Below are 25,713 nucleotides of genomic sequence, written 5' to 3'. Positions count from 1 at the left end.
CCCACTCCCTCTGGGCCCCTCTTTGCAGAATTTCCTCACACCTCATCTCCCTACTGACCGTGGCCAAGCTCACCTGCTCGTTTGTCTACTTAATAGGCATTCGGCAGGCTCTCCCTGGGTGCTAGATACCATCTAAGTACTAAAGATTACAGAGCTGGCTCCTCCTCTCTGGGACTGCCAACATAGTGGATTGTCCCCATGATGAGAAAGCCCAACACAAGCTTCGTAAAGAAGCAGTAGAGAAGAAACTGGGAAATGCATTTCCTAGAGTAGGAACAGCCATGCAAAGGCCCTGGGGTCTATTGCAGCAGAGTAAATATGTGAAGCCTAGTAAGGACATCGCGCTGAGTATGCAAGGATGTTGTGTAAAACAAGACTGGAGAGGAAGCCAGGGTCAAAGTGCATGGTCACATCAGCTGCTTTTGTTTCAAAGCACACCAAGAACACCAAAACTTTGTGGTAGACCCACAGTGTGATCAACAGTGGGTTTTAAGCGATGACCTTGCCTGCATTGGTGCTTGTCACAGGCAGAGTTGGAGCCCAGCTTTCGGCTCAGGGAATTCCCTGCGTTAGGAAGGGAGTGGCATAGGATAGTGATTTGGCTGTAGGACTAATTTTCCCAGTTCAGACTCTAACTTCCTCTCACTGGCTATGGCAGCTTGGGACCACTTATGTATTTCTGTGTCGGTTCTCCCCCGGCACAGTCTGTCTCCCACAACTGCTGTGAGGACCAGCCCTGCTGACAGGGTCAACTGCGCAGCTAGGCCTTAGGACAGTTCCCAGTGTTCGCTTTACATTGCCGCTGCCACCACCTGGTGCCTCAGTGTCCCGTTTCCTTTACCCAAATATCACAAAACAAAGCAGCAGCCACAGCTGCTCTTGCACCTGTTTGCACCTTCCTACTTGGACTAGAAGTGGGGTTGCAGAAAGGCCTGGGGGGCCTCAGTCTGGTTTCTCCCAGCAGTGTGCCCCTCTGCCCTGCCACCTGGCCCTGCTGACCTCACACTTTCACACTGTCCCGCATCTTGCCCGAGGCCTGTGCACTAACAACTCCTGGACTCCACAGCCTGGGAAGGCCCCTTTCATCTTCCTCCTGTGCCCACAAAGCCTGCCCCTCCCCTACCTCAAACCTCTGCTTCAGAGGCATAATCAATGTGTAAATTGCTTAGCATGGTTCCAAGCCTAGGGCAAGCACTCAGAGCGAGGACTGCTGCCACCCTCACCCCCCACCCCATCTGTCCATCACAGGACTGCGCAGGCAAGGAAAAAAAGTACCTGTGGTGCACAGGGTGGCTTCTGGCTATGCAGAGGCCAGCAGAGATGCCAGCCTCAGTCAGTGGACAGCTGCTGACAGGCATAGAACTAACCTTGGTGCTGACGCCACCAAAAGAAAGCGAAGGACACAAGTCAGAAAAAAAAAATGAACAGTCTCTGCCTCCCGGAGTCAGGAACAACTGGTACCCCAGCCCAACAAGCTGCAGGCATTTCCGGTGGGAAGGAGGGGGGGTAGGGACTGCTCTAGAGTACAGGAAATTCTCCAAGGTGGACTTACCAGCTTTGCCCAAGGGGGGCTTGGTGAAGACAGGAGGCCAAGGCTGGAGGTCAAAACACCCCCATCAGCATGGGCTATGGTTGAGGACCGCTACAGACATCCTCCTTGGTCTAGAGAAAGTGCTGTATCCTCTGGGAAGAGGTGCCAAGACCCTATTGCCTCCTAGGGAGAGGTAGTCTGAGCTACAGGAGTGGACCTAGGCTTTGGGTCAAAGTCAGTCTCTCTCTCTCTCTCTCTCTCTCTCTCTCCCTCCCTCCCTCCCTCCCTCCCTCCCTCCCTCCCTCCCTCCCTCTCTCTCTCTCTCTCTCTCTCTCTCTCTCTCTCTCTCTCAGAAACCTCCTGTCTAACCCTTTCAACTGCAACTGCCATATGGCCTGGCTTGGCCGGTGGCTGAGGAAACGCCGCATCGTCAGCGGGAATCCCAGATGCCAGAAACCTTTCTTCCTCAAGGAGATCCCTATCCAAGACGTGGCCATCCAGGATTTTACCTGCGACGGTAAGAGAGAGTGAGTCGGTCAGGAAGGCAAGGCAGGCCGCTAAGACCTCTGGCACAGGCTCAAAGAACCCTGCTCCAGAGGCCTCTGAGGGTTTGCTGCTAGCCCGCTGGGCTTGTTCTCGGCCTAAGAAACGGTGTCTCTCTCTGAAGCCACTGTACTTTCCCCAGTCTCACATCTGTGCTGATTTCACTAAAGCAAGATGTTTGTTCATATAAGACACCGTCCTCTATGAGTGCCAGTATATCTAATACACTCACCCGCCATGTCTACCATGAGTTTGTGCCCCTTAGATGGTATGCCCCTGTGTACTGTATGCAGCCTACACAACTGGGCATGGAGTCTTCCTGTCTGTGTTATGATGAAAGTCAGAGTATGTACTTAGGGGAAACTTCAAGAAAATCCTTGCCATTTGACTAAGAGCTACGAACCCACAGATTTGAGGATTTGGGTCTCAGGACCCCAGAAGGCATATTTGATGGCATGGATTCAGGCTTGTGTAGTTCTTTACTCGGTGAATTTTTGGGTTACCTTGGGACAGATAAATTTGTTTGCAGATGAATTGAGATGCATTATAACAAGGCTGGTGACATGCTCGCCACCCTGTAGGTGAGAGGTGGAGGGGGGAGAGGGGAGGGGGGATTTGAGACCAGGCTCTGCCTGTCTTTTGGATGCTCCTTTCAGGGCCATTGGTTTCTCCCTCCTAAGACATACAGGAGTCTGTTCCCCATCTATGGCCGTGGGTCTGGGTTAGCAGCTTGTCTGGTCTTCATTTCACATGGACTGCATTAAATGCAGTGTTCCTTGCCTAGTCCCCAGGCATGCGTCCTTCCCTGTTCGCAGTGGAAGAAGCCACTAGCCACCTTTAGGCCTGGCTTGGGCTCACTGCTGGGGCTTAGGTAGAGCTGGTCTTTGTTGGGAGCAGTCTCGCCCTGTCCCCCAGCTTTGCCCGGCTGCTCTCCTGGTGGTGCTCGCTCATCTTCTACCATGCTCGCTCACCCTGTCTGGGTCCTCCACAGGCAATGAAGAGAGCAGCTGCCAGCTGAGTCCACGCTGCCCCGAGCAGTGCACCTGTGTGGAGACAGTGGTGCGATGCAGCAACAGGGGTCTCCGTGCCCTCCCCAAAGGCATGCCGAAGGACGTGACTGAACTGTAAGTACCACCCCTGATCCCTGCAGCCTCAGCAGCAGCAGCCTTCCCCCTGTACCCCCAGCATCTCAAGTGAGGGTGTGGGGATCCCAGCATTGTTTTTCCCAGGCTGTGGTTGGGAGCTTTGATTGGTGTTGGGGGCGGGGGGCAGTATTGAAGGGGAAAAAGGGAGGCCAAACTTCAAACCATCCTCACCTGCTAGCAGAGGCAACCCGACCCTGCTCCCCCCGGAAGATACTGCAGAGTGCAAGTGCACTGTCACATTTATTGCACCCTCCAAAAACCCCCCTGTGCTGTACCTTGCCTTCCTACATCCGTCGAAGCCTTTGTCTGACCCCAGCAATAACACAGGGCTTTATGAGAGCTTCTTTTACAATACAATCCATTCCTCCTTCACTCGGGTGACATGTCAGCGCTACCTCTCACCCATGCTAGAACATCTTCCCAGCCCAGGTTCTTCGCAGTCACTTTCCAGATCTTCTTGTTCCTGGACCAGAAGCTCCAAGTTAACTGAAACAGGTGCCGCGTTCTCCCTGGAGGGCTCACGGTGCGGGATGTAGCACTCTGCCTGGCTCAGCAGTAGATAGGCCTAGCTCAGTCAGGCATGGGTGCTCGTGCCATCTGGTCCAGAAGAAGCTCACAGGCTCACACCGCCTGCCCATGCTGTCAGGCTGCCCTCTTTTCGTGCCATCATTCTTTTGCTCATCACACGGGGCTGGGGTGCCTCATATATGTCAGGCTTGCTGCCAACACAGAGAGATGACACTTAGCAAAACAGGTGGGGCCCAGCCCTCATGAGGCTCGTGGTCTCTCTGGGGAAAGTAGACATCTGTTCTGTCATCTCTGAAGCTCGTAAGACTCAATGGAAGGCGAGATGAGAAGGAAGGTGCAAAGGAGAGGTTTACGTGGGTGTGGCACTCAGAGAAAGCTTCTGTGGGGCATGACAGAGGCTGTTCTCAGAAGAGCCGGGCAGGAGCAGCAGGTCCCCAGTAGGGCAGAAGGAGTAGGGCAGACAGAAGTAGCTATGCTGTTGGGGACCCTGTAATGAGAACTGGAAGAGCCAGGTGAGGGGATTGGCAGTAGGTCAGCATGTCCAAGCAGCAAGACTCACACTACTGCTCACACCCACACTGTCACACTCGTGGGTCAGAGCTCCCTCCCGGACCCCAGGCCCACTGCCTCTGCTGGGGCCGCCTGGGTATGTATCCGCAGACATAAGTAACAGAATGTGACATGACCCAGATTTCTTCTGGGGCATCTCTGTCACCTCCCAGGCCAGTGTCTCCTACCTGGGCTGCGAGCGTGCCAGCCTCTTAGAATGCAAGCAGTTCTCAAGTGTGACTGTCACTTCTGGCATTTCCTGATGCTCAGAGAGGTTGTCATGGGGACACCAAGCCACAGGGAAGTAAAGGAGGTCTGACAGCCACTAAAAGTCCCTGTCAGCATGGATATAGGCCGAGGCTGAGCCCTCGAAAGTCTGTGTGAACAATTGCAATGCCATATGCTGAGCTGTGTTTGGGCATAGGAGCTGCGTAAAATGCCCATGGAATGTGCTCCTTCCTGGCCAAATGGGTGCCAAGGGACATGTCAAAATGCAGAAATGCCGTGAAGACGGTGCACGAATGCTTCTCTCTAAAGTTTGAGACACAGAAGATGAAATAGCAAAAATCATTGGTGGCTCCCTGACTTTAGGGGACCTCTGATTATCTTCAGTGGCTTCTGGTACACTCCAAGGAACTCAATTCTGGTGCTGGACCGTCTCCTGTACCAAACCTGGGAGGGGGAGGCAGGAAAACGAGTGTTCAAAAAAGCAAGAGCCAGCCGGCCTGGCACACTGCTGTGGGACCCCAGTTTGGGACCTTTTTGTGCTTTTTCAGGACTCTAAGAATGCGTGTACTTGTCAGATAGACTGTTAATATTTGACACGCTAGAAACTTAACACAGACCATTTTGAAATATATGTCTTATTCCATCTAATAATAAATCTCTATCCACCACTTATTTATATAAGAAGTGTGTTGTTGAGACAAGCCAGCACTTGAAGTGGGGAGGGTGGCGTTGTCTAGTTTTTGTAAATCTTTAATGCCTGGCTTCATGGCGACGCTGGTTTCTGTTCTGCTGTGATAGTTGTTGGGGTGAGGTTGAAGGAGAAAGGCCAGCTTCACACAGGCATGTGGTTGGAACCAGGATGGAGAGCATTTTAAGGGTCCCTTCCAGTACCGGTGGGTTTTCATCATGGATCATACACCACAGACAGTGAAGCTGCTGAAAGCGTAGCTGTCCTGTGCGCCCCCACAGTTGTGTCTGTGAACTTGCCACTTCTGTGACCCCCCCCCATTTACATTGATCTGTCTACTTAGAGAATAGCACGTCACATACTGGTTGCTTAAATCAGTGCATTGAATTACGCGGGTCTCTGAGGTGGTGACACATTCAGTTCGCCAGGAAGCAAAACTACACGTCCCTGACGTGACCAGTGGGCAACTTCCCATCAGGAAAGTCCTCAGTAAGAGGGAGCTGTCGAGCTCAATCCAGGTTTTCAAAAATGTCATTAATCATGTGACAGCTCTGGTTCTATCACTGGCAGCAAATGCCATCTGTCCTTTTCCCTATATCCCACTCCTTTTGTTACCCCTCTGGTAAATATCCCTGTCTGAGAAACCCCTACCAGTCATTCTTTCCAGGGGGAATAGTGTTTCGTGGGGGAATTCCGCAGCAGCTAGCTCAGGGAGCGAGGCCACAGGATTTCTTTCACTGAGCGTTTCACGGGCTGCAGAAATGCTGTGTGTGCACTGTTTGTTTTGTCTCACAACTGATAAACAAGTGCTCAGCAGTCCAGTATTGATGCTGTCGGGAGTTTTTGCTGCCTCGTCAAGGGCAGTCTTAAGTGTGACTGGCTTTGTTGCTGCACTTTGCTTTGTTATTTTTATGCGCAAATGGAACATAAGTGACAGCAGAGTAACTCATGCCCAGTGCTCTTGCCTTACGCTGATGTCCCATGCCATTGTCCTCTGTTGGTTCCATGTGAAAATGTGAGCTGAGTACAGAAGGGAGAATGTTGGCCCTCCTTCTTTCAGATTCTAGTTTATTTTTAATCATATGTGTATGTGGGTTGGGGTGGGTGGCATGTGCATGCAGGTACCCTCAGAGATCACAACAAGAAGAGGGTGACAGATCCCGGGGAGCTGAGATGACAGGCAGTTCCAAGACACTCGGTATGAGTACTGGGACCCAACCTTGGGTCCTCTGCGAGAGTAGTGTGCTCTCGTAACTACTGAGCCATCTGTCCTGCACTAAAAAGTAATGCCTTTAGATCATTACAAAAAAAATGGTTTGAACCTCAGACTTCTCAGGGACCCTTAGGTACCCATGGGTGACACTTGAAAAACCACAGGAGTCAGTAGAGCAGCCAGTAAAAGGGCACATGGAGGCACCTGTCACAAGCAGAACTGAGTTCCTGATTGGAAGGGCCACCAGGCTGCTCTTAAGATCATGACAGCCTCCAAAGTCACTGACAAACCCTGTCAGATCCGTGGCTCCCCACTGGCAGCAAGGACAGTTATTGCTCTGCAAACATCCTTTTATCATTGAGCCTGCCTCACTGTCCTAGAATGACTGAACACCGAAAATGCATTTGCTTCCATTTGCTGGACTGTTGACAGCCATGGGTGTCTTCCTGTTTCTACAAACAAACTAGGCAAGCCTACATCTCCTTTAAGGCCTAGAGAGGGGTTGAGAATCCTATGCTGGGCAAGTGTCACCACAGTCCGCCCCTTGTTCGTATCATACCCAGGCCATTTTGGTTCTGACTTTGGTCTGAAAACCATGATCGTGAATTTATCTTTGAACTGATATCCTGAAAAGAAAAGGGCTGGGTGACTGTCTCCTCACAGGACACAGCCACCAGAAAAAGGGAGTGGGATTCAGGTGTGAGGTCGGCCACATCCTGAGAAGCAGACCGGCAGTGTGTACACGTATGTGCTGTGGAGACACCCGAAGCCTGGCAGATGACAGAAAGGGGAGGGGCCTTGGCTGGGAGGCAGGAGGGGAGACATAGGGCTGGAGCAAGTCTTTGAGAAGGACTGTGGCCAGAGGTGATGTCAAGGATGCACTGGGGAGAAGAGAGAGCCAGGTACTGCTCTCTCCTACAGGTTCGGGACAGGAGTTGGGGGTTCCAGAAAGCAGCTCAGTGGCAATTTCTCCCAGTATCTGTTAGTTACTCAGGGTGTGGACTCGCACTTGGAAGAATAGAAGAGTTTAGCCAGTGACAAACATAGAGGCACAGTATGGTCTGATATTATCACATATATCACTATGTAAAGGTATTCGTATATATGCACATATAATCTTTCTGTATGGATAAATACACACACATATATATATATGAATGTGTGTATTTGAATATGTTATCAAAAATTGTTCAACACTAGTATTCTGGGACACTACTCTAAAATCTATCCATAGGGACCCTAATAATACTCCATGGTAATGATTAGCATAAGCTGCATTTTACAGCTATGTAAGTACAAGTTCAGAGAGGTTAAGTGCCTTGCCTAAAGTTACCCAGCCAGAAGGACAACAGCGGAGTCACCACCACTTCATCCAGTCCTCTCGTGGAAATCCTGGTCTAGAGGAGGGCCTCCTGGAAGGTGGCTGCCCTGTCCACTGCCACTCAACTGGGCTTGGAATTCTGACTGCTCTGCAAAGCTTCAAATGGGAGCAGAAAGCAGGGAGCGTTCATGCAAAGAGATCTGTGTAGATTTTCATGCAAGGCAGGTGAGTGAGGGCTGAAAGAGAGCATTTAAATTCAGGTCAATGCAAAGGTTGACCTGCCAGAAAAAGCTGCAGCAGTTCCAAGGCTGGGGGCAGAGGGCAGGCTTTGGAATGGTCCCTCTGGGCGCCCGCTGCAGCTATAGGCAACTTTGGAGTTGAGAGCATTCATCAAGGGCTTCTCACAAAGGCGGCGTCCCTCACCACTGCATCTGCATTTCTGAAGCGATGCTTTTTGATGCTGTGTTTTCCAAGTCGTGATGCCTGGGCACTGGGGCACCCTGTGCTGGAAAGCAGCTCCCACTCACTCTTTAGAGCCAAAAGCAGCTCCCTTGGAGAGTTCCTGGTTTCTCATTGCCCAGGTGATGTTTCCTGAGCCTAGTTGTTGTCAGGCGGTGTGTGGGAAGGCCACAGCGCGTGTGCCGGCGGACTCACACTGAAGCTGCCACCGGGGACTGAGGCATGATCTAATGTGCAAAGTCTTGGAGACCTGTAATGTCGCCTGTGGGTGGGGGAGCCGACAGGCGGGAGGCAGGCTAGAGCTAAGGGCTTGAGGGGCTGTGAGGTCACGGGAGGAAACTAGACAAGGAGACAGAGGTGGGACCAATCCGGGCAGACACCTGGTCACCTTCTCTTTCGTCATTTAGGGAAGGACAAGGCCAGCAGGCTTCAGAGGGTCAGATATGAGATGAGCCAGAAAAGGGCTGTGAGGAAGGCCCTTGCAATTTCCTGTCTGGACTTGGCTAGACTGCAGTGCTAATTATCACGGTCAAGTACTTGGTCTAAATGTTTCTGTGAACCTAAGTGTGTACAAAGCTGAATTTTAGCCCCTGAATAAAGCTTCCTGAATTAGGCAGAAACGGGATATGATTAACATGTATGTCCGCCAATACCTAGTACAGCCTGGCGCTTACCAGGCTCACAAGAAAGGACCCAATGAGGACACTACCCAGTGTGCCCTGGCAGCTTGAGGCTTTCTGCGGCCTGCCCAGAGTTCTGTCCCATAAGGCTCCCTCAGGGCTGGCCACATAGAGAGAATTGCTAGGTCTCAGTTAAAGATCATGTGCACTCTAACTTGACTGCCACAGCCAAGTTTGCCCGTGTCCCATCTTAACCTATTTCCGCCTAATTTTGTCACTTGTGGTTGGTCTTGGATACCCAGCCATTTGTTTACAACTCCCAAATTAGGTCTTAGTGAGTATATTAGAAATACAGATCCTCCAGCCCTACTCCAGACAGTCCAGATCAGAACCAGCTTTGTTCAAGTGATCCCTGGGCATTTATATGTCTGTTAAAGCTTGAGAAGTGCTGAGACAGCAGTAGAGAGACCTCATGGGACTGAGGGCTAGCACCAGACAGACAAACAGCCACGGCAGGATGCTGTAAATGCTGTGTGGAAGGAAACTCACCCCAGGAGCCCATCTTGAAAGTCACCTTAACAAACCTTCACTTCAGGAAGCTGAAGGGAACAGACTTGTAGGGGGGGGGGGGGAGCAGTTGGTAAGCTGGCCTGTGGCCCCCTCCTGAGGGCAGGCATAACAGTGGCTGTCTTTGTAATGGAGGACCATGTGCTTACATTGAGGACCGGTTCTCTTCTGTGAAACTTGAGCCTGCAGAAGTTGCCTCATCCCAGCTGAGCGGGTGTCTCACATACAGCACTGGGATTTTTCATTCAGTGACCTATGGCTTCTGGGGAGCTTTACACACCCGCACATTGTACCCCCAATCAAGATTTTGCATTTAATATGTTTGATTGGCTTACAAGTATCAGATTGCCTTATGGCTTTTTGGCACATCATTAGTTTGGACTGACACCCCCCTCTCCCCTCCCCACCCACCCCTTAACACCCCCAACCCCCATCCCACACACAGCTCTGTCTTTTCCTTCCCCCATCTCCCTGCCTCCAACCCCAGTTTAAACCTTTCCCATCTCCTCCTTCCACTGTTGTACCACACATGTTGTATCACTCTCCCTTACCTTAGAGACTCTCCCCTGCCCCTCTCACGCCCCCTTTTCTAGCTTCCTGAGCTCGGCACACATTCCTCCCCACACAAATGCACACATATAAAGATCAGAAGCCGGGCTCTGCGTGCGGGAGAGAATGTTCAGCATTTGTCTTCCCGAGCCCAGGCTTCCACACTCAGTCTAATGTTTCCAGTCCCATCCGCTTTCCTGCACATTTCGTAATTTCATTTTACGGCTGAGTAAAATTCCACGTGTACATGGACCACATTTTCATTATCTGGTTGATGGACATCTAGGCCGAATCCGTTCCCTAGCTGTTGTGACTAGAGCAGCAATGAATGTGGATGAGCAAAAGTCCCTATGGTAGGATGGCCAGGCCAGTCTTCTGGGCACACACCAAGGAGTGCTATAGCTGGGTCACATGAAAGTTCTAATTTTAGTTTTTTAAAGAAACTCCCAGAGAGATGTCCGTGGTGGCTGTGTCATTTAAACTCCTACTAACTGTGAGCAACAGTTCACCTTTCCACATATCCCGGACAGCGTTTGTTGTCATTTGTTTTCTCCACAATAGCCATTCTGACTGGGGTGAGATGGAATTTCAGAGAAATTTTAATTTACAATTCCCTGATGGCTAAAGATGTTAGGCACATTTTAAAATATTTATCAGCCGTTCATATTTCTTCTTCTGAGAAGTCTCTGTTAAGTTCCTTGGCCTACTTTTTCACTGAGTTTTGTTTTGTCTTGGTTAGGTTTTTGTGGTGGTTGTTGTTGTTGTTTAGTTATTTGTATATTTCAGATAGTAATCAGCTGTCAGATGAATCTATGGCAAAGACTTTTCTCCTAGGCTATAGGCTGTACCCTCTATTAACTAGTACTTGTTGGGTGTTTTGTTTTATTCCCGTTTGCTAGGAAGATTATCTTTTCTTTCGTGTGGGTTGGTTGGTTGGTTGGTTTGGTTTGGCTTTGGTATTCAACTTCATAGTGAAAATGAGCTAGCTGCAGCTGCATGGCTTATATCTCAGCTCTCCCTTCTCTGCCATTGATCTAGGTCTGTTTTTATGCCTTGCTGTTTTCGTCGCTGTACTCTGTAGTATAACTTGAAATCCACTACAGTAACAGCTGCTAGGCCGTTCGTTTTGCTCAGGGTTGCTATTGCTATCTGGGGTTCTTTATGCTTCCATTTGAGTTTTAATATTTTTTTCTGTAAAGAATGATGTTGGTATTTTAATGGGCACTGAACTGAATCTATAGATCACTCTTGGTAGGCCAGCCATTTTAGCAAGATTAAGACTTCCGGCCCATGGGCTTGGGGGAGGGGCCTTCTGTCTTCTAGTATCTCCATCTCCATCGGTTTCCTTCTTCTGTGCTTTCATGTTTTCGTTGCGCGTGCCTTCCACTTCCTTTGTTAGATTTGTTCTATGTTTTTGAAGCTGTTGTGAATAGGATTGTTTCCCTGGCTTCTTTTAGGTCTTACTTATTTACAGCATTAGTATATAGGAAGGCTGCTGATTTTGTGTGTTTAATTCTGTATCCTGCCATGTTACTGAAAGTGTTTATTGGCTCTTGGAATTTTCTGGCGAAGCCTTTATGGTCTCTTGTGTACTGAATCACAGAGTGCGCGAATAAAGAATCTTGACTCCTTCCTTTTCTCTTTTCTTTTTGTGTCCCTTTTATTTCTTTCTCTTCTCTTATTGCTCTGGCTAGGATTTCAAGCACTGTTTTGAACAGGAAACGGTAGACACCTCTGTCTTGTTCCTGTTTTTTTGTGGGACTGGTCTTTCCTTCATGGTAGATGGCCTTTGTTACATTTCTTCCATTCCCAGAGTCCCAGAGGCCTTGCCATGAAAAGGTGTTGGGTTTTGACAAAGGCCTTTCTCTGCACCTATTGAGTTGAGCTCACAATTTCTGTCCTGGAGTACCTTGTGGGATGGATCACATTTATTGATCTGCATATGTTGAATGATCATCCTTCCTTCTCTGGAATGAAGCCAACTTCTTTATGGTGCATGATCATTTTGGTATGTCCTTGAGGCAGGTCACAAATATTTCATTTGTTCTAAGGTTCATCAGAGAGCTTGGTCTATAGTTGTCTTTTTTGGTGTGTCTTTCTTTGGTTTGGATATCAGGATACTGCTGGTTTGATGTGTGAGTGTGCATGTGCACACATGTGGAGGTCAGAGGACAATTTGTAGGAGTTGGTTCTTTCCTTCCACCTACTGTGTGTTCTGGGGATCCTGCTCAGGTGATCAGGCTAGGGAGAAAACACTACCCACTAATCCATCGTGCCTGCCAGATTTGGCTTATTCTTGCTTTTCTAAGCCCTGAGGGATATCATTTAGTTTTTTATTTGAGGTTGTTCTAATTTTTACTGCAGGTATTTATAACTGTGACCCTTGCTCTTAGGACTGCTTTCAGTCCTATAGGTTTTTGTATCGTCGATCTGTGTTTATTCAATTCTAAGGGTTTTTTTCCTTCTTGGTTTCTTCAGTGACCATTCATTAGTCTATAGTATGTGATTTAATATCCATGAGTTTGTAGATTTTCTATATTTTTCTTGACATCTAACTTTATTCCACTGTAGTAAGACAAAATACAAGAAGTTATGTCAATTGTCCTTTGTTTGCTGAGACTTGCTTTATGTCCTAGTATGGTCAATTTTAAAATTCCATGGACTACTAAGAAAAGTATGTATTCTCAGTGTTTGGATGGAACATTTAGTAGATGTTAGTTAAATGCATTTGATCTGTGATGTCATTTGATACTGTTGTTTCTTTGTTTAATTTTTGTCTGGATGAACTGTCTATTAGTGGGGGAGGGCCACTGAAGTCATCCACTGTTACTGTGTCTAGAAGAAAGATTATCTATCTTATCACTAAAGAAAAATCAACCAGTGATCTAACCCTTGATGTATAAATCCCAACATAAAAACATAAGTAACATGAAAAACCAAGGTAACCTGTCTCCTCCAAAGACTACCAATCCCAGAGAAGTGACCCCAGTGAGAGTGACTTAGACAAAACATCAGACAAAGAATTCAATTATAAACATATTCAAAGAAATGAAAGACGACATGAGTACACTCCTGAATGAACCCAAGCGAACACAAAGTGCAGTGCTAATGGTTAGTATCGAGATGACAAAGAGAAAGTAGAGGAGAGACCTGAAGGGATGAAAAAAGAGGAGGAGGAGGAGGAGGAGGAGGAGGAGGAGGAGGGAGATAACATTGTTGGATAAAGGTCAATGAAAGAGAGAAAAGCGAAGATATCTATCTGATATTGTAGGACGGTCCCATTTCTCTGGGAGCTGAGCACAGACAGAGGCCCTGCAGATCAGGTCAGACTGTATTCTTGGAGACAGGAGAGAGGAGAGAGGTGGGTTGAGAGCAGAATAAAGCCAAGGCAGCCTGCTAAATTGGCATTTGGTATTAAATAAATAGAGACTCTGTGGAGGCAGATAGAAACCTGCGTGGAAGTAGCAGCTGTGAGAACTGACTGAGCCAATGATTGCTGCACTGCATCTGGACTCTCCTTGTGGACCTCCCAGCTCCTAGAACCCTGTCCCACCTCCTGGACTTGCCCTGTTATGGATGCTCCCATTCTCCTTGCTCCGACTTCCTTGCATGATCAGATGACAGATGCCATCCCGGACAGTGCTTCATGATGGAATCCCAGGAGCTGGTCCCACGTCTGTCATTCCCCTCAGGGCGCCAGTTGTGAATGCTGGCTCAGGCCCTGTGCAGGGCTTGTCAGTGTCCTGTGTGCTGCTTGGAGTCATTGTGGAAGTTCTCATGGGCACTATGTCCCCCACCAGGTTTTCTGCTACCTGAATTCTCTACAGATCCGACTCAGGGCTTCTTTTCCTAAGTCACAATGTCCTCTTTGTCAGGTCTCAGAATATAGTCTTGTACTGCTTGGTTGCTGTTTCTCAACTGTGGTTCACTGAGGGTCTTTGGGATGTCAAGCTACCACAGTAGCAAACATCTCTTTAAAATGGTGTTTCCCTTCTCCCCTGTGGGCTGCCAGTACCAAGCACCCAGCACCAAGGGAAGAAGGTTCCCACAGTGTCCCCTGCTAATGCCTCTGCCCTGAGTATGACCTTGCTCCCCAACTATTTCGCATCCATTTTCTGACTGCTGTTTTTCAGTTTTTCCCAGATAATTCCTCAGGGTGGAGGCGGGGGGGGGGGTGTCTAATAGACTGTCCCTAGGTGTCACCTGACATCTGTGTCTCCCTCAGTTTGAATTTGAGTTCATAAGACAAATCATGGCACAGTTTCCTGACCATCCTCCAGGAGCTGAGTAAGAGCTGCGTGGACTTGTCAGAGAGACCTGGGTTCAAATTCTAGGTCAACCACTTGTTTTCTGTGTAACCTTGAGCAAGTGGCCCCTCGACTGTGCATCGCTGCTACTCAGTCAGTACTGGGATATGTCAGCGTCAAGTGGGTGCTTCATTTATTAATAAGTTTGCACTTGATGCATGCCTGCTAGGTATCGGCAGCATAAAGAGCCCTGCTAAGATACAATGGTTAATACTTTTAGCAAGAACCCCGCCATCACGAAACACACCCATCTAGTGGAGAAAACTACCACCAACTGCAGGGTCATAGAAATATACAATGACAAATGTGAGGAAGGGGCGGATACGAAGAGGTACCGCTTCTCAGAAGATGTGACCAGTGCGGATGACCTTCCCAGTGCTACAAATCTGCAGCTCTGATCCTCTCTTTCAGGTACCTGGAAGGAAACCATTTAACAGCAGTGCCCAAAGAGTTGTCCGCCTTCCGACAGCTGACGCTTATGTAAGGAACCTGCCAGTGGGCAGGCATTTGTTTCTCCTTCCTGGGCTGGTGTGGGACAGGGCTATGAAGACTAAGAGAAGAGTGCTATGGCAGACGCAGTGGTTCTCAGCCTGCATGCCTGCATGGCGCTGGGAGAGGCAGCTAGCTGGGAGGAAACACTGACCAGGTCAATGTGGGAAGAGTTGCCCAGGGAGGCCCATGTGCAGAAACAGCCAAGGTTTGTCACCATGGGCTTTTACCTGCCTTACTATTGGCTTAGGGGGAGCCTCTGGCCTTCCAGGCTCCAGGCTGAATTCCTCAGCCTTCTGGAATTCCAGTTCCTGGAGAGCCTTGGCCACACAGAGATGATCTACCAGGAGCACAAACAAGCATTTCTTCTTCCTTCTTTGGTGTCCTAGAAAAATGTCTCAAGTGGTGGTTTAAATCAAGGGCCTTTAATGATAGCTGCTCCAAGCTTCAAGCCTTCCTAGAACCAGAAAGCCCTTGAACTGGAAGCAGAGGACCTGAGGATGGCCAAGGTCCCTGAGCTTTGTCCCTCACCGGTGTCACTGCCTTGCCTTGGTGGGACCCAGAAGGGTAAAATTATTCCCTGGGCAAGTGGTAATTGAAAGATGCTCATGTCTGTTTGAGAGTGTGTAGGAGCCAGTCCACAAGAGACAAGAAGGGTTCTTTCACAATAAAAGTCTGAGGCCCACTGATGAAAAGCTCCAAAAAGTCACCATTTGTTCCCCATTCTTGTTCTTCAGAAACCAGCATCCCTATGGACATTCCTCAAACCCAGAGCTATGGACATCTGAAGCCAGATAATTATTGGTTAGGGGATTTGTAGTGATTACCGTGAGACCCTCAGCAGTGCCCTTGGCCTCTATTAGATGCCAGTAGCACTTCTCCCAATAGCGACAGCCGAGCATGTCCGTAGACATCATCAGATGTCATGGCAGAACAAAAGTGTCCCCAGATGAGAACCGCTGTGCTCTTGCAATGGCCAAGAACTTCTGCTGTGGGGAGCTGCCCAGGGGGGAGCTGTTCATGCTGTCATTTAATACTGTTGCCACAAACCTCTATACAGAATTAAATCAGGACATACAGGCAGGGAACCCTGGCTTTAAAGGGATTTAAAAGCTCCTTGGGTGACTCCAGTGTGCAGGCTAATCTCACCCTGCTGTTCTGGAAATTTGTCTGTTGAGGAAAAGCCAGAGGGTATAGTTGATGGAGGTCTCTCCTCCTACCGACTCTGTTTCTCCTAAGAGATGAATCAGATGGAATGAATACATGACAGAGAGAGGGTTGGTGATAAGGGAACCTGTTGCAGTGAAGCATACCAGTACGATTTGCTGAAGAAGGTGGAGGCAGAAAGATCACAAGTTCAAGGCCAGCCTGGGCTACACAATTTTTAGCCAGTTGGTGGTGGCACACATCTTGAATCCCAGCACTCAGTAGGCAGAGCCAGGCAAATCTCTGAGTTAGAGGAGAGCCTGGTATACAGATCAAGTTGCAGGACAGTCAGGGCTACACAAAAACACCCTGTCTCGGGGAAAAAGGGTGCGGGGGGGGGGGGCGGGGAAAGGAACATACTAGAATAAGAAGAAATTGTTTTCTTTTCTTTTGATTTTTCAAGACAGGGTTTCTCTGTGTAGCCTTGGCTGTCCTAGACTCACTCTATGGACCAGGCTGTCCTCGAACTCACAGAGATCTGCCCACCTCTGCCTCCGAAGTGCTGGGATTACAGGCGTGCGCCACTGTGCCTGACTAGAAATTGTTTTCTTATGTGTTAGGTTTTGCCGGAATGAAATGTATGAATAAGCATGTAATTGAGTGACTTAATCATAGAATGCGTAAATGAAAAGATGAATGGGTGGGCAATGACAACGTGAATGGAAAAATTAACCTTTGGATCAATGTCTGAGTAGGCGACTGGATGGACGGCAGGGGGAGTAAGTGCTCGGATGAGAAAGTGGGTAGAGAAATACGGGTAGGCATACAGATAAATGAACGGAGAGGAGTGGGTACGCGTCTAGACAGATGGTCACGTGTGTGAGGGAATATTAGGTGAGCGGGTGGATGGACGGATGAAGGAGTACACGGATGAGTGCATGATTAGGTGCACGTGTAGCACTGAGTGGGTTGACTGACTGATGGGTGGCATACCCATGCGATAGCTGGTTGTGGACTCCTTGAGCTTCCTCCAACAGTAACAGGTGGTTTTTTTTTTCTGTTTTACTTTATCTAGTGACCTGAGCAACAACAGCATCGGCATGCTGACCAATTACACCTTCAGCAACATGTCCCACCTCTCCACGCTGTGAGTATGGTGGCATTCCCTGTTTAACCTTCGTGGGCATGGCCATTGAGTCTTGTAAGCCCTTCAGCCCTAGGTGCCTTGCTCTAGTGGTCCTCGGGGCTTTGGCTGCCCCAGCAAAAGGCAGACCCAAGTCATCAGGAGATGCAAAGCGGAGTGGTAGGGGCCTGGCAGATGGAGGAAGTGGAAGCTAATTACCTCTGAAGAAGGCTGTCTTTGGAATGCCTTCTGGGATGCATGCATGTTCTTTCCCAGTGGAGGGTTTCCTACACAATTATATTTTGCTCAGACCCATTTATTTCCCATTAGCGCTGCACGTTGTAAGCACACACCATTTGACAGTGGAGGGAGGTGGTGGGAAAGCTGATTAGAGAGCCAGTCTGCTGTGGAACATGGTGGGGGGGGGGTGAGCTAAGGAGCTTCGTGGAGTGGTAGGAGGTTCCCTTCCCTCTGTATTACGGTGCCTTTGTCAATATATTAGACCAGGGAGACTGGAGGAAACATTTGTTTTGACGGCTCCGCGGTGTAAACAGTGCACCCACAAGAGCAGGGGCAGCCAGCAGGCTCACATTTCCCTTTCTGCAGGATCCTGAGCTACAACCGGCTGAGATGCATCCCCGTCCACGCCTTCAACGGGCTCCGGTCACTCCGAGTGCTGTGAGTCTCTGGGCCTGGGGTCAGCTTGCATGGTACTGAATTATACCATGGGGTGCACAGAGCTCTCCCCTTCCTCACTGTCCTTTGTGCAAAGCCCATTCATTGCCACTCGGCCACACTTATTTACTCAGTGGGGTAAAGAGAACGTACTCTGTAACACAGCCAGCCGTTCCTGAGGTTCAGCACACTGCCCCTCATGAGCCTTTAGCTCACCACTCACCCCTCAAGTGTGCACTTTGCTGTGAGTCAGCTAGGTCACCCCCTCCCCCGCCACCACCGCCCATGATTAGGGAACTAGGCTACACGAATCTGTCCAGAGGGAGGCGTAGGTCCACACTGTTACGAGCAGGCTGCTCACGGGGGCTCACTCTGCCTGCAGAAGGGTGATGCAACACCCTCTGCAAGGACCAGACATCACAAGCTGGGAGCCCAGGAGCCATCCAAGCTTGGAAGATCGGCTTACAAGTACCTTGTTCCAAAACGAAAAACTTTAGGGCTGGGTGCGATGATGCCCATGTGTAACCCCAGTCCTTGGGATGCTGAGGCAGGAGGAATAAACTCAGCCTAGACTATCTAGTGACTATTTAGTCTAGCCTGGGCTACATAACAAGATCCTGTCTCTGGGGGAAAAAATCAAAGTTTTAATAAGTTGACGGCATTTAAGTATCACCTACAAATCCTGATTTCCACATTCTCTTCAGAAGCCATGAGTCCTGGCCTTACCTGAGCTCTTCCCCTACCATTTGCAGACAGGGTTGTACGCTCTGTAGCCTCCACACTCATGCACCTTTGTTGCCTGCCTAGTCCTATCCCACCCCTGATTTCGGGACAGCTCCCTTGAGGCAGATAGCAGTACACAAAGTCTAGAAGGCTCGAGAACCTTCCTGATACCCAAGCATGGCTCTGCCCCACCAGCCTTGTGTGTCTCCTCACCCATAAAAATCAGATAAGGATGGTAGTTGCCTCACCAAATCTTAGGAGCGTTAATGAGATGCTGTGACCAAAGCACATGGCACGGCTCTGGCTACTACAAATATGGAATAAATAGTCATCCGTTATTCAGGTATCCAGGGAGCGAGGGTGGCGGGGAGGGGGGTGTGGGGCACTACGCTGTTCCAATTCCGGGCCTAATGTGTATACTCTTCCACCTCACCGTGTTTTATTGATGAAGATGCTGTGACTTGTCCCTCTGACTATCGTCTTTGAGGAATCTCCTCATGAGGGTAGAGATGTCACCCTGTTCTTAAACCTCTCACCCATTTTTTCTAGTCCGTCATTATTTTAAGAGTAACCCCATATTTGAAATGGTGGGGCCTGCCCATTCCTCCTCCTAACCCTTTGCGATAGTTCTGGGAGCTTGGGGGGGGATGATGCCCATTTTAGAGATGGGGAAACTGAGACCTGGCTGATGACGTATGTAGCCAAATCTGCTAGTCACGAGGTGCCTGAGTCCAGCATCCTGCCTCCATGGCCATCAATAGATAGCACCCAGCAAGCTGGTCCAATTCCAGAGGCTCTGGGCCCATGTGAGTTAAGACCTGCAAAACACCCATGTCAGCGACAGTTCCCGCCACGTTGTCATGTGCACTGTTATTAAAAATCAATTCTCTGGGGCCAGAGAAGTGTCCGCGCTGACAGTGTGCAATCTGTTATTGTCACTTATTTATTATCCACTTCCTCCAGGGAGTTTGGGGACGGAAACATCAGCAGAACCATCTCACCGTTTCCAAATGAATGCTGTGGTGTCAAGGTCTCATTCCTCTGGCCCAAAACCAAACCAGCTCCCCTTCCACTGCCTGCCAGTCACCGTCCACCCCATCCCCCATCCCCCATCCATTCAGCCTGATATTTCTAGGGATGGGTTGGATGGCAGGGGATAGACCTGCCACTTGTGTTTTGTTATTGTTTCCTGAGACAGGGTTTCTCTGTGTAGCCTTGGCCGGCCTTGACTCATTTTGTAAACCAGGCTGGCCTCGAATTCACAGAGATCCTCCTGCCTCTGCCTCCAAGAGTGCTAGGATTGAAGGCGTGCACCACCACAGCCAGCTGAATCTCTGTCCATGGGTTCAAGACTTGGAGTCATTCTGATGAGGAGAATTCAAAGAATCTGAGAGAGAGAAATAGGTTTCCCCTGTCCATCTGTCTGTTTCCTGGGGAGGACGATGTGAGTGCCACAGCCTGCCAGGGGCTTCCCCTTCCACAGCTCACTGTGTGTCCCTACCCCTGCCCCACTCCTATGATGAGGTCGAGGACTGCATGCCTGGATTCAGCACGAGGGAGCTTGCTTCTTGAGTGAGGAGTCAGCAGGCTTTAGCACGATCATTCTAGAATCAGTGGGTTTGGGGCTAAAATCAATCTTAGAGCCTCTCACAGCAACCAAATATCTCAGTGGGGAGCAACCATTTTCTGCATATGGACCAATCCAGGAAAAATAACAACTTTTATGGGCTACATTTTTATGATATTTGTGTCCTTTCTTCTAGTAATCTCACACATAGGATTTTACGTTACAGAAAAACCCCCCCAGATGAAGGAACGGTTCTATAAATCTGGCTCTTTGTTGCATTGTTATTTTTAACCTAAATTTTAAATATTACCCACCAGAGTCACAATGGGAAAATGTATAAAGAGATTATAACACAACTAGTCAATGAAATGCAGTTATTAAAAGAGATAAAGGTGAAAACTTAGACACAGCGTGGGAAAGGGCTGAGTATTTAGCGATTGCGTGGGAAAGGAAACTTAATTATATCTTGTAAGCGTTGACACCTATGAACAGAGGCTCAAGGGAACAGGGGAAAGAATGGCTTCTGGCTGGCTTCTAGCGCTCTCAGCCCCGGAACAAGCAAGGCAAAATTCAGCACGAATGGAGACTGCTGCACGGTGGCAACTTAGGGAGTTGGGCAAATGATGGGGCATTTATTTGGGGTTTTTTTTAAGTGTGCATTTTGTTGAGTCCATGTGTGTAAGTCTGGGTACACATGTGCTGCAGTATTCGTGTGGAGGTCGGAGGACATATTGGGTGTTGGTTCTCCACTTGAGATAGATTCTCCTGCTGTTAACCACTGTGTTCACCAGGCTCACAGGCCTTTGAGCTTCCAGATTCTCTTGCCTCTGCTTCCCATCTTGCTATAGGAGAGCAGGGATGACTGATATGGGCTACTGATGGCTCTATGTGGGTTCTGGGCATCTGGGCTTGGGTCCCCATACTTAAATACAAGGGTTCTGCCCAGTAAGCCACCTTCCTGGCCCCAGGTAAGTTTGTTTTCAGTTAGGAATTGCATATGGGCCAATCCAGGAAAAATAACAATTTTTATGGGCTACATTTTTATGATATTTGTATCCATTCTTTTGACATTTCTATATTTGACTATTTGTATATTCTCTTCATGTTGCTGAAAAATCTCATTATTTTGATGACAATTTCAAAAATAATGAGAGTCTCATAACTGATGCTGTTTGGTGCAAAGAGGAGGACAAGCATGAAGGTTTAGCCATAGATAAAACCCAACAACGCCTTGGAAATACAATAAGGAACTGGAGGTGATGTGTGTGTGTGTGTGTGTGTGTGTGTGTGTGTGTGTGTGTGTGTCTGTCTGTCTGTCTGTCTGTCTGTCTGTCTGTCTGTCTGTCTTGTCTGTCTGCCTATCTGTCTGCGTCTCTCTTTCTCTCTCTCTCTCTCTCTCTCTCTCTCTCTCTCTCTCTCTCTCTCTCTCTCTCTCTCCTCTCTCCCTCTGTGTGTGTGTGTGTGTGTGTGCGCGCGCACGCAGGTATGCACACACACGTGTGCATGCTGTGTCTCTTTGTGTCTCTCATCTCTCTCTGTTTCTTGATCTGTTTGTGTCTCTGCCTATGTATGTGTATTTATCTGTCTGCCTGTTTCTGTGTCTCTTTCTATCTCTGTGTCTTTCTTTCTCTGTCTCTATGTATGTGTGTATAATCTGTCTGTCTCTGTGCATGTGTGTCTGTCTGTGTCTCTTTCTGTCTCTGTCTCTTAATCTATGTAGTGTGTGTGTGTGTGTGTGTGTGTGTGTGTGTGTGTGTGTGTGTGTGTTCTATTGGCGAGTGCAGCTGAGTCCATTTCAGAGAACAAGACAAGAAGGTAGTCGAGAGTCCAAGTACAAAACATTGTGTGAGGAAAAAAAAATATTTTCTCTACTTCCCTTGTGATGTAAAATAACTAGTAAGAACATTCTTGTGGGCATTCCTGTCCTTCTTTGGAGATCTGTGCACTCTTAGGGATCTTTGCCCCACACAGAGTCACATGCCTTGTGTGTGTGTGGTCCTAAATGTCACTCTCCAGCCTCACATCAGGGCACCTGGAATCAGTTAGGACAGAGAGGGCTGCCCCAACGTGTACCAAGGGGGAGCCTGGACCATCATTCATCATTCGTCATCCTTCAGATTTTTAGCTTCTCATCCACAAAGTAAATGCACTGTTGATGCCCGTGAGGCGCGGAGGATGCTTGAAGCCCTCCTGTAGCGCCCCCACTAAGGACTCCAGATGCTCTTTATTTGGTTACCTTCCCAGGAGGGACCTCACTGCCTCACCAGAGAGCCAGCCCACCTCTCACAACCTTGGCCGTTAGCAAAAGCTGGTGTCAAGCTGAAATGCGGTGCCCTCCAGACCACTGCTTGAAAGCTAAACCAAAAATAAACCTTAAAATTTAGCAAGGACTTCACAACAAAGAGCAAGTCTTAGAGATGCCCCTGTCTAGACTTGGCGCGTCAGAGGTGAGAGTCAGCAAAGCTTAGCAGCCCGTTCACCTTTCCTCTGTGAACAAGCTGCAGTGATGATGGTGGGCACATACAGTAAGGGGGACCTCTAAAGAGGGGACGCTCTTGAGCTGAGAGTCTCAGGGTGACACCTAGGAAGAGAGCCGCGGGCCCCAGTGAAGCATCTGTGCACCCCACCCATCTCAAGCCTCTCAGAATGAACAGCCCTTACCAGAATGTCACCATTGGTGTCTGTTAAGCCTTCATCCATGCTCTGCCTGAGGGATGAGGGCGTTTGTGTCATTGTCACATTCTTTGCCCTGTGAGGAGTGTGCCTCTATTACCCCATTCTCACTTCTGAGTAAACTGAGGCTGAGTGAGACTACGTGGCTTGCCTTAGATAATATAGTTGGGATTTGAATGCACAGGACTGTTTGCTCTCCAAGTCAGTTACCAAGGCTGAGAAGAAGTAGTTGCTGTTTTTCACTCACTACAGCTCATCACTGCAGCTCCAGAGGACCCATCTCCTCCTCTGGGCTCTGTAAGCACCCACATAAACACACAGACAAGTAAAATAAATACTCTTTTGAAAGGACATGTGTGTTTGGAGGCTCATGGGCACTAACAGGCTTGCTGCAAGGCAGATTTCATGTTAGAAGCAAAGAGGATGGCCAAATCATCACAAATATAGACAGAAGCTGGAACGCCTGTCTCTGGGCTCCTAACCTGAGGTAGACCAGGCTGGCCTTGAACTCACAGAGATCTGCTTGTCTCTGCCTCCCAACTGCTGGGATTAAAGGTGTGAGCTGCCACCGCTACCCAGTACTAGCCTGGTCTACAAATTGAGCCCCAGGACAGCCAGGGCTACATAAAGGAACCGTGTCTCAAAATAAAACTGCTAGTTCCCTGAGGCCACACGATGAGCCTCACATTTGTGACACTGATTGTCCAGACCCAGCAAGAACCCAGATCATGTGTGCCATCTCTGTGCAAACTGTGAGCACCTGGGCCATTGTCTGTAACAAGTGGCAGGGAAGTGTCACGCTGCTCTAATGACTCCACCCTCTGCATCTGACAGTTCCTATGTGCGCCTTTAGCATCGCCTAGAGCAGTGGTCTTCAACCTTCCTAACCGTGTGACCCTTTAATACAGTTCTTCATGTTGTGGTGACCCCCAACCATAAAAAAATTTTTCATTGCTACTTCATAACTGTAATCTTAATACTGTTATGAATCACAATGTAAGTATCTGGTAGGCATGATATCAGATATGTGGCCCCCCCCAAGAAAGGGTTGTTCAACCACCAAAGGGATAGTGAGCCACAGGTAGAGAACCATTGCCCTAGAATGAGAGGAGGTCCCAAGCACTTTATGGAAATGCAGAGAACTTCAAGCCAACTTCACTTCCGAGGAGGAGTAAGGGAAAAGAGCGAGACATGAGAGGGCACATGCATCCACTTCTCTGTCATCATTGAGGATGGTGACTTCCATGCTAGAGTCCTTCCTTGGGGGCCAATCCAAGACCAAGAGCCTGCACCATAGGTGGACTGCATCTCAGTTGTCCTCATAAATTGTAGCCCACTAGTCTGCAGGTCTTGGGGATCTCAGCAGCACAGCTTATAATAACGGGACACGTGTCTTGAAGACATCACAGCCAAAGCCATCATTGGGCCCCTCGGTGTTTTTAAATTAGCACTCCGTGGCCCTGATGGCGAGGAAGCCTCATTCAGAACTCATCTACAACGGATCTGGGCACCTTTGCCCGGCAGGTTGGGCCAGCGTGATTCATAACTGACCTCCTGAAACAGAGAGAAGTGATGCTGACAGACACGTGAGGAAGAGGTGAGCTTCGCACTCTCTGGAGGAATGCGTCCCTCCCTACCAGCTGTCCCAGGTGCCTCCAATCAGAGGACAGCCAGCACCTGGCAAATCCCACCAAGAACAGGGCTGGTGTGAGGGTGACAGTGGAGACCAAGCTGAGGAAGAAGTGGAGTTGAGAGCCGTGGTTCTCAACCTTCTTAGTTCTGCGACCCTTTCATAAGGTTCCTCAGGTTGTGGGGACCTCCCCAGCTGTAAAATTATTTTCATTGCAACTTAATCACTATAAATTTGCTACTTCTGTGAATTGTAAACATTTTTAAACCTAGAGGATTATCAAAGGGGTCGTGACCCACAGGTTGTGAACCTCGGGTCTAGAGGATAGCACAAAGAAAGCGCACCTGCTCAGCACGTACAAGGCCCTGAGCATTTTACAGGAGAAGGGAAAGTGAGTCCTTGCCATAAGCAATAGTAGAAGCCCCTAACCCTTTCCCAGTGATCTGGAACTTTCGGAATCTCAGGTCTCCCACCCTAGACCCAGAGGATGGAGACCAGACTAGGGAATCTAAAGTTGTCTTTATTAGCATGTATGAATCACACATGGCAGTGGGTTTCACTGTGACATTTTCAGGAATGTCTATAACATGTTTTAATCATATTTACACCCCATTTTCGCCTCTTGTCCTGATCACCTGCCTCCTCCCATCAACTAGTCCCCCTTCCAGTCCCATGGTGCTTTAGTTGTTTGCTTGAGTGATACAGTGTATTTCTTTGGAGTTGTGGCAGGAGCTAGATTAGGTTTTTGTTTTGTTTTGTTGTTTTGTTTAATACCTTTACGTTTTTATTTGTGTGCTTTATGCGCATTGGTGTTTTGTCTGCCTATATGTCTATGCACCACATGTGTGAGTTACGGACAGTTGTCTAAAGCCTTATCACTTGAGCCATCGGGTCATTCTGAGTTATGGACAGTTGTAAGCCACCATGTGGGTGCTGGGAATCAAACTTGCTCTTAACTGCTGAGCCATCTCTCCAGCCCTTGAAGCTGAGGAGTTGTTCTGGTTTTTGTTTTTTTGTTTTTACAGGACCATGAGTACCTTACCAGTGGCTGTACTACTATAGGAAATATTTCTCTCTCTCCCAGGACCTGTAGGTCATCAGGGAGGGTTAAAGAGTCGTGAGCCCTTCCTTCCTGTTAACTGTTAACTCTGTGCTATCCTCAGGGAGGGGCGGAGCCCCAGGTCCCCTCCCTGCCCATCCAGACAGTGTTGATGGGTCCAGTCTTGTGCAGGTCTTACACAAGTAACCATAGATGCTTTGAAGGCAAGAGTGCATCAGCCAGACTCTGTCTGAAAGTTAACCTTCCACACCACACCTCCACTTCCTCCAGTTGTCTGTCCTCTCTTTCGCTATTTTCCCCAAGCCTTAAATGGGGTCATATAGATGTCCATTTATAGCTAAGCACTCAATAGTCACTTACTCTTAGCACTTCAGTAGTT

The 25,713-nt window shown here is 48.7% G+C and overlaps 1 protein-coding gene across 1 annotated transcript in view; it reads left to right on the top strand.

The window, feature by feature from the left end:
• The window catches only part of SLIT3 (slit guidance ligand 3), a 584,284-nt gene that overhangs the window by 508,857 nt on the left and 49,714 nt on the right, over positions 1-25,713 (top strand). Inside the window, exons 19-23 of the mRNA XM_084761243.1 lie at positions 1,885-2,048; positions 3,066-3,198; positions 14,660-14,728; positions 16,959-17,030; positions 17,613-17,684. Coding sequence (XP_084617369.1) covers positions 1,885-2,048; positions 3,066-3,198; positions 14,660-14,728; positions 16,959-17,030; positions 17,613-17,684 — 510 coding nt within the window. The remainder of the gene's footprint in view (positions 1-1,884; positions 2,049-3,065; positions 3,199-14,659; positions 14,729-16,958; positions 17,031-17,612; positions 17,685-25,713) is intronic.

This window comes from Acomys minous (genome assembly GCF_964271855.1).
Source record: "Acomys minous genome assembly, chromosome: 16".
NCBI lineage: Eukaryota > Metazoa > Chordata > Mammalia > Rodentia > Muridae > Acomys > Acomys minous.
This window is presented reverse-complemented; position numbering and strand designations above follow the sequence as displayed.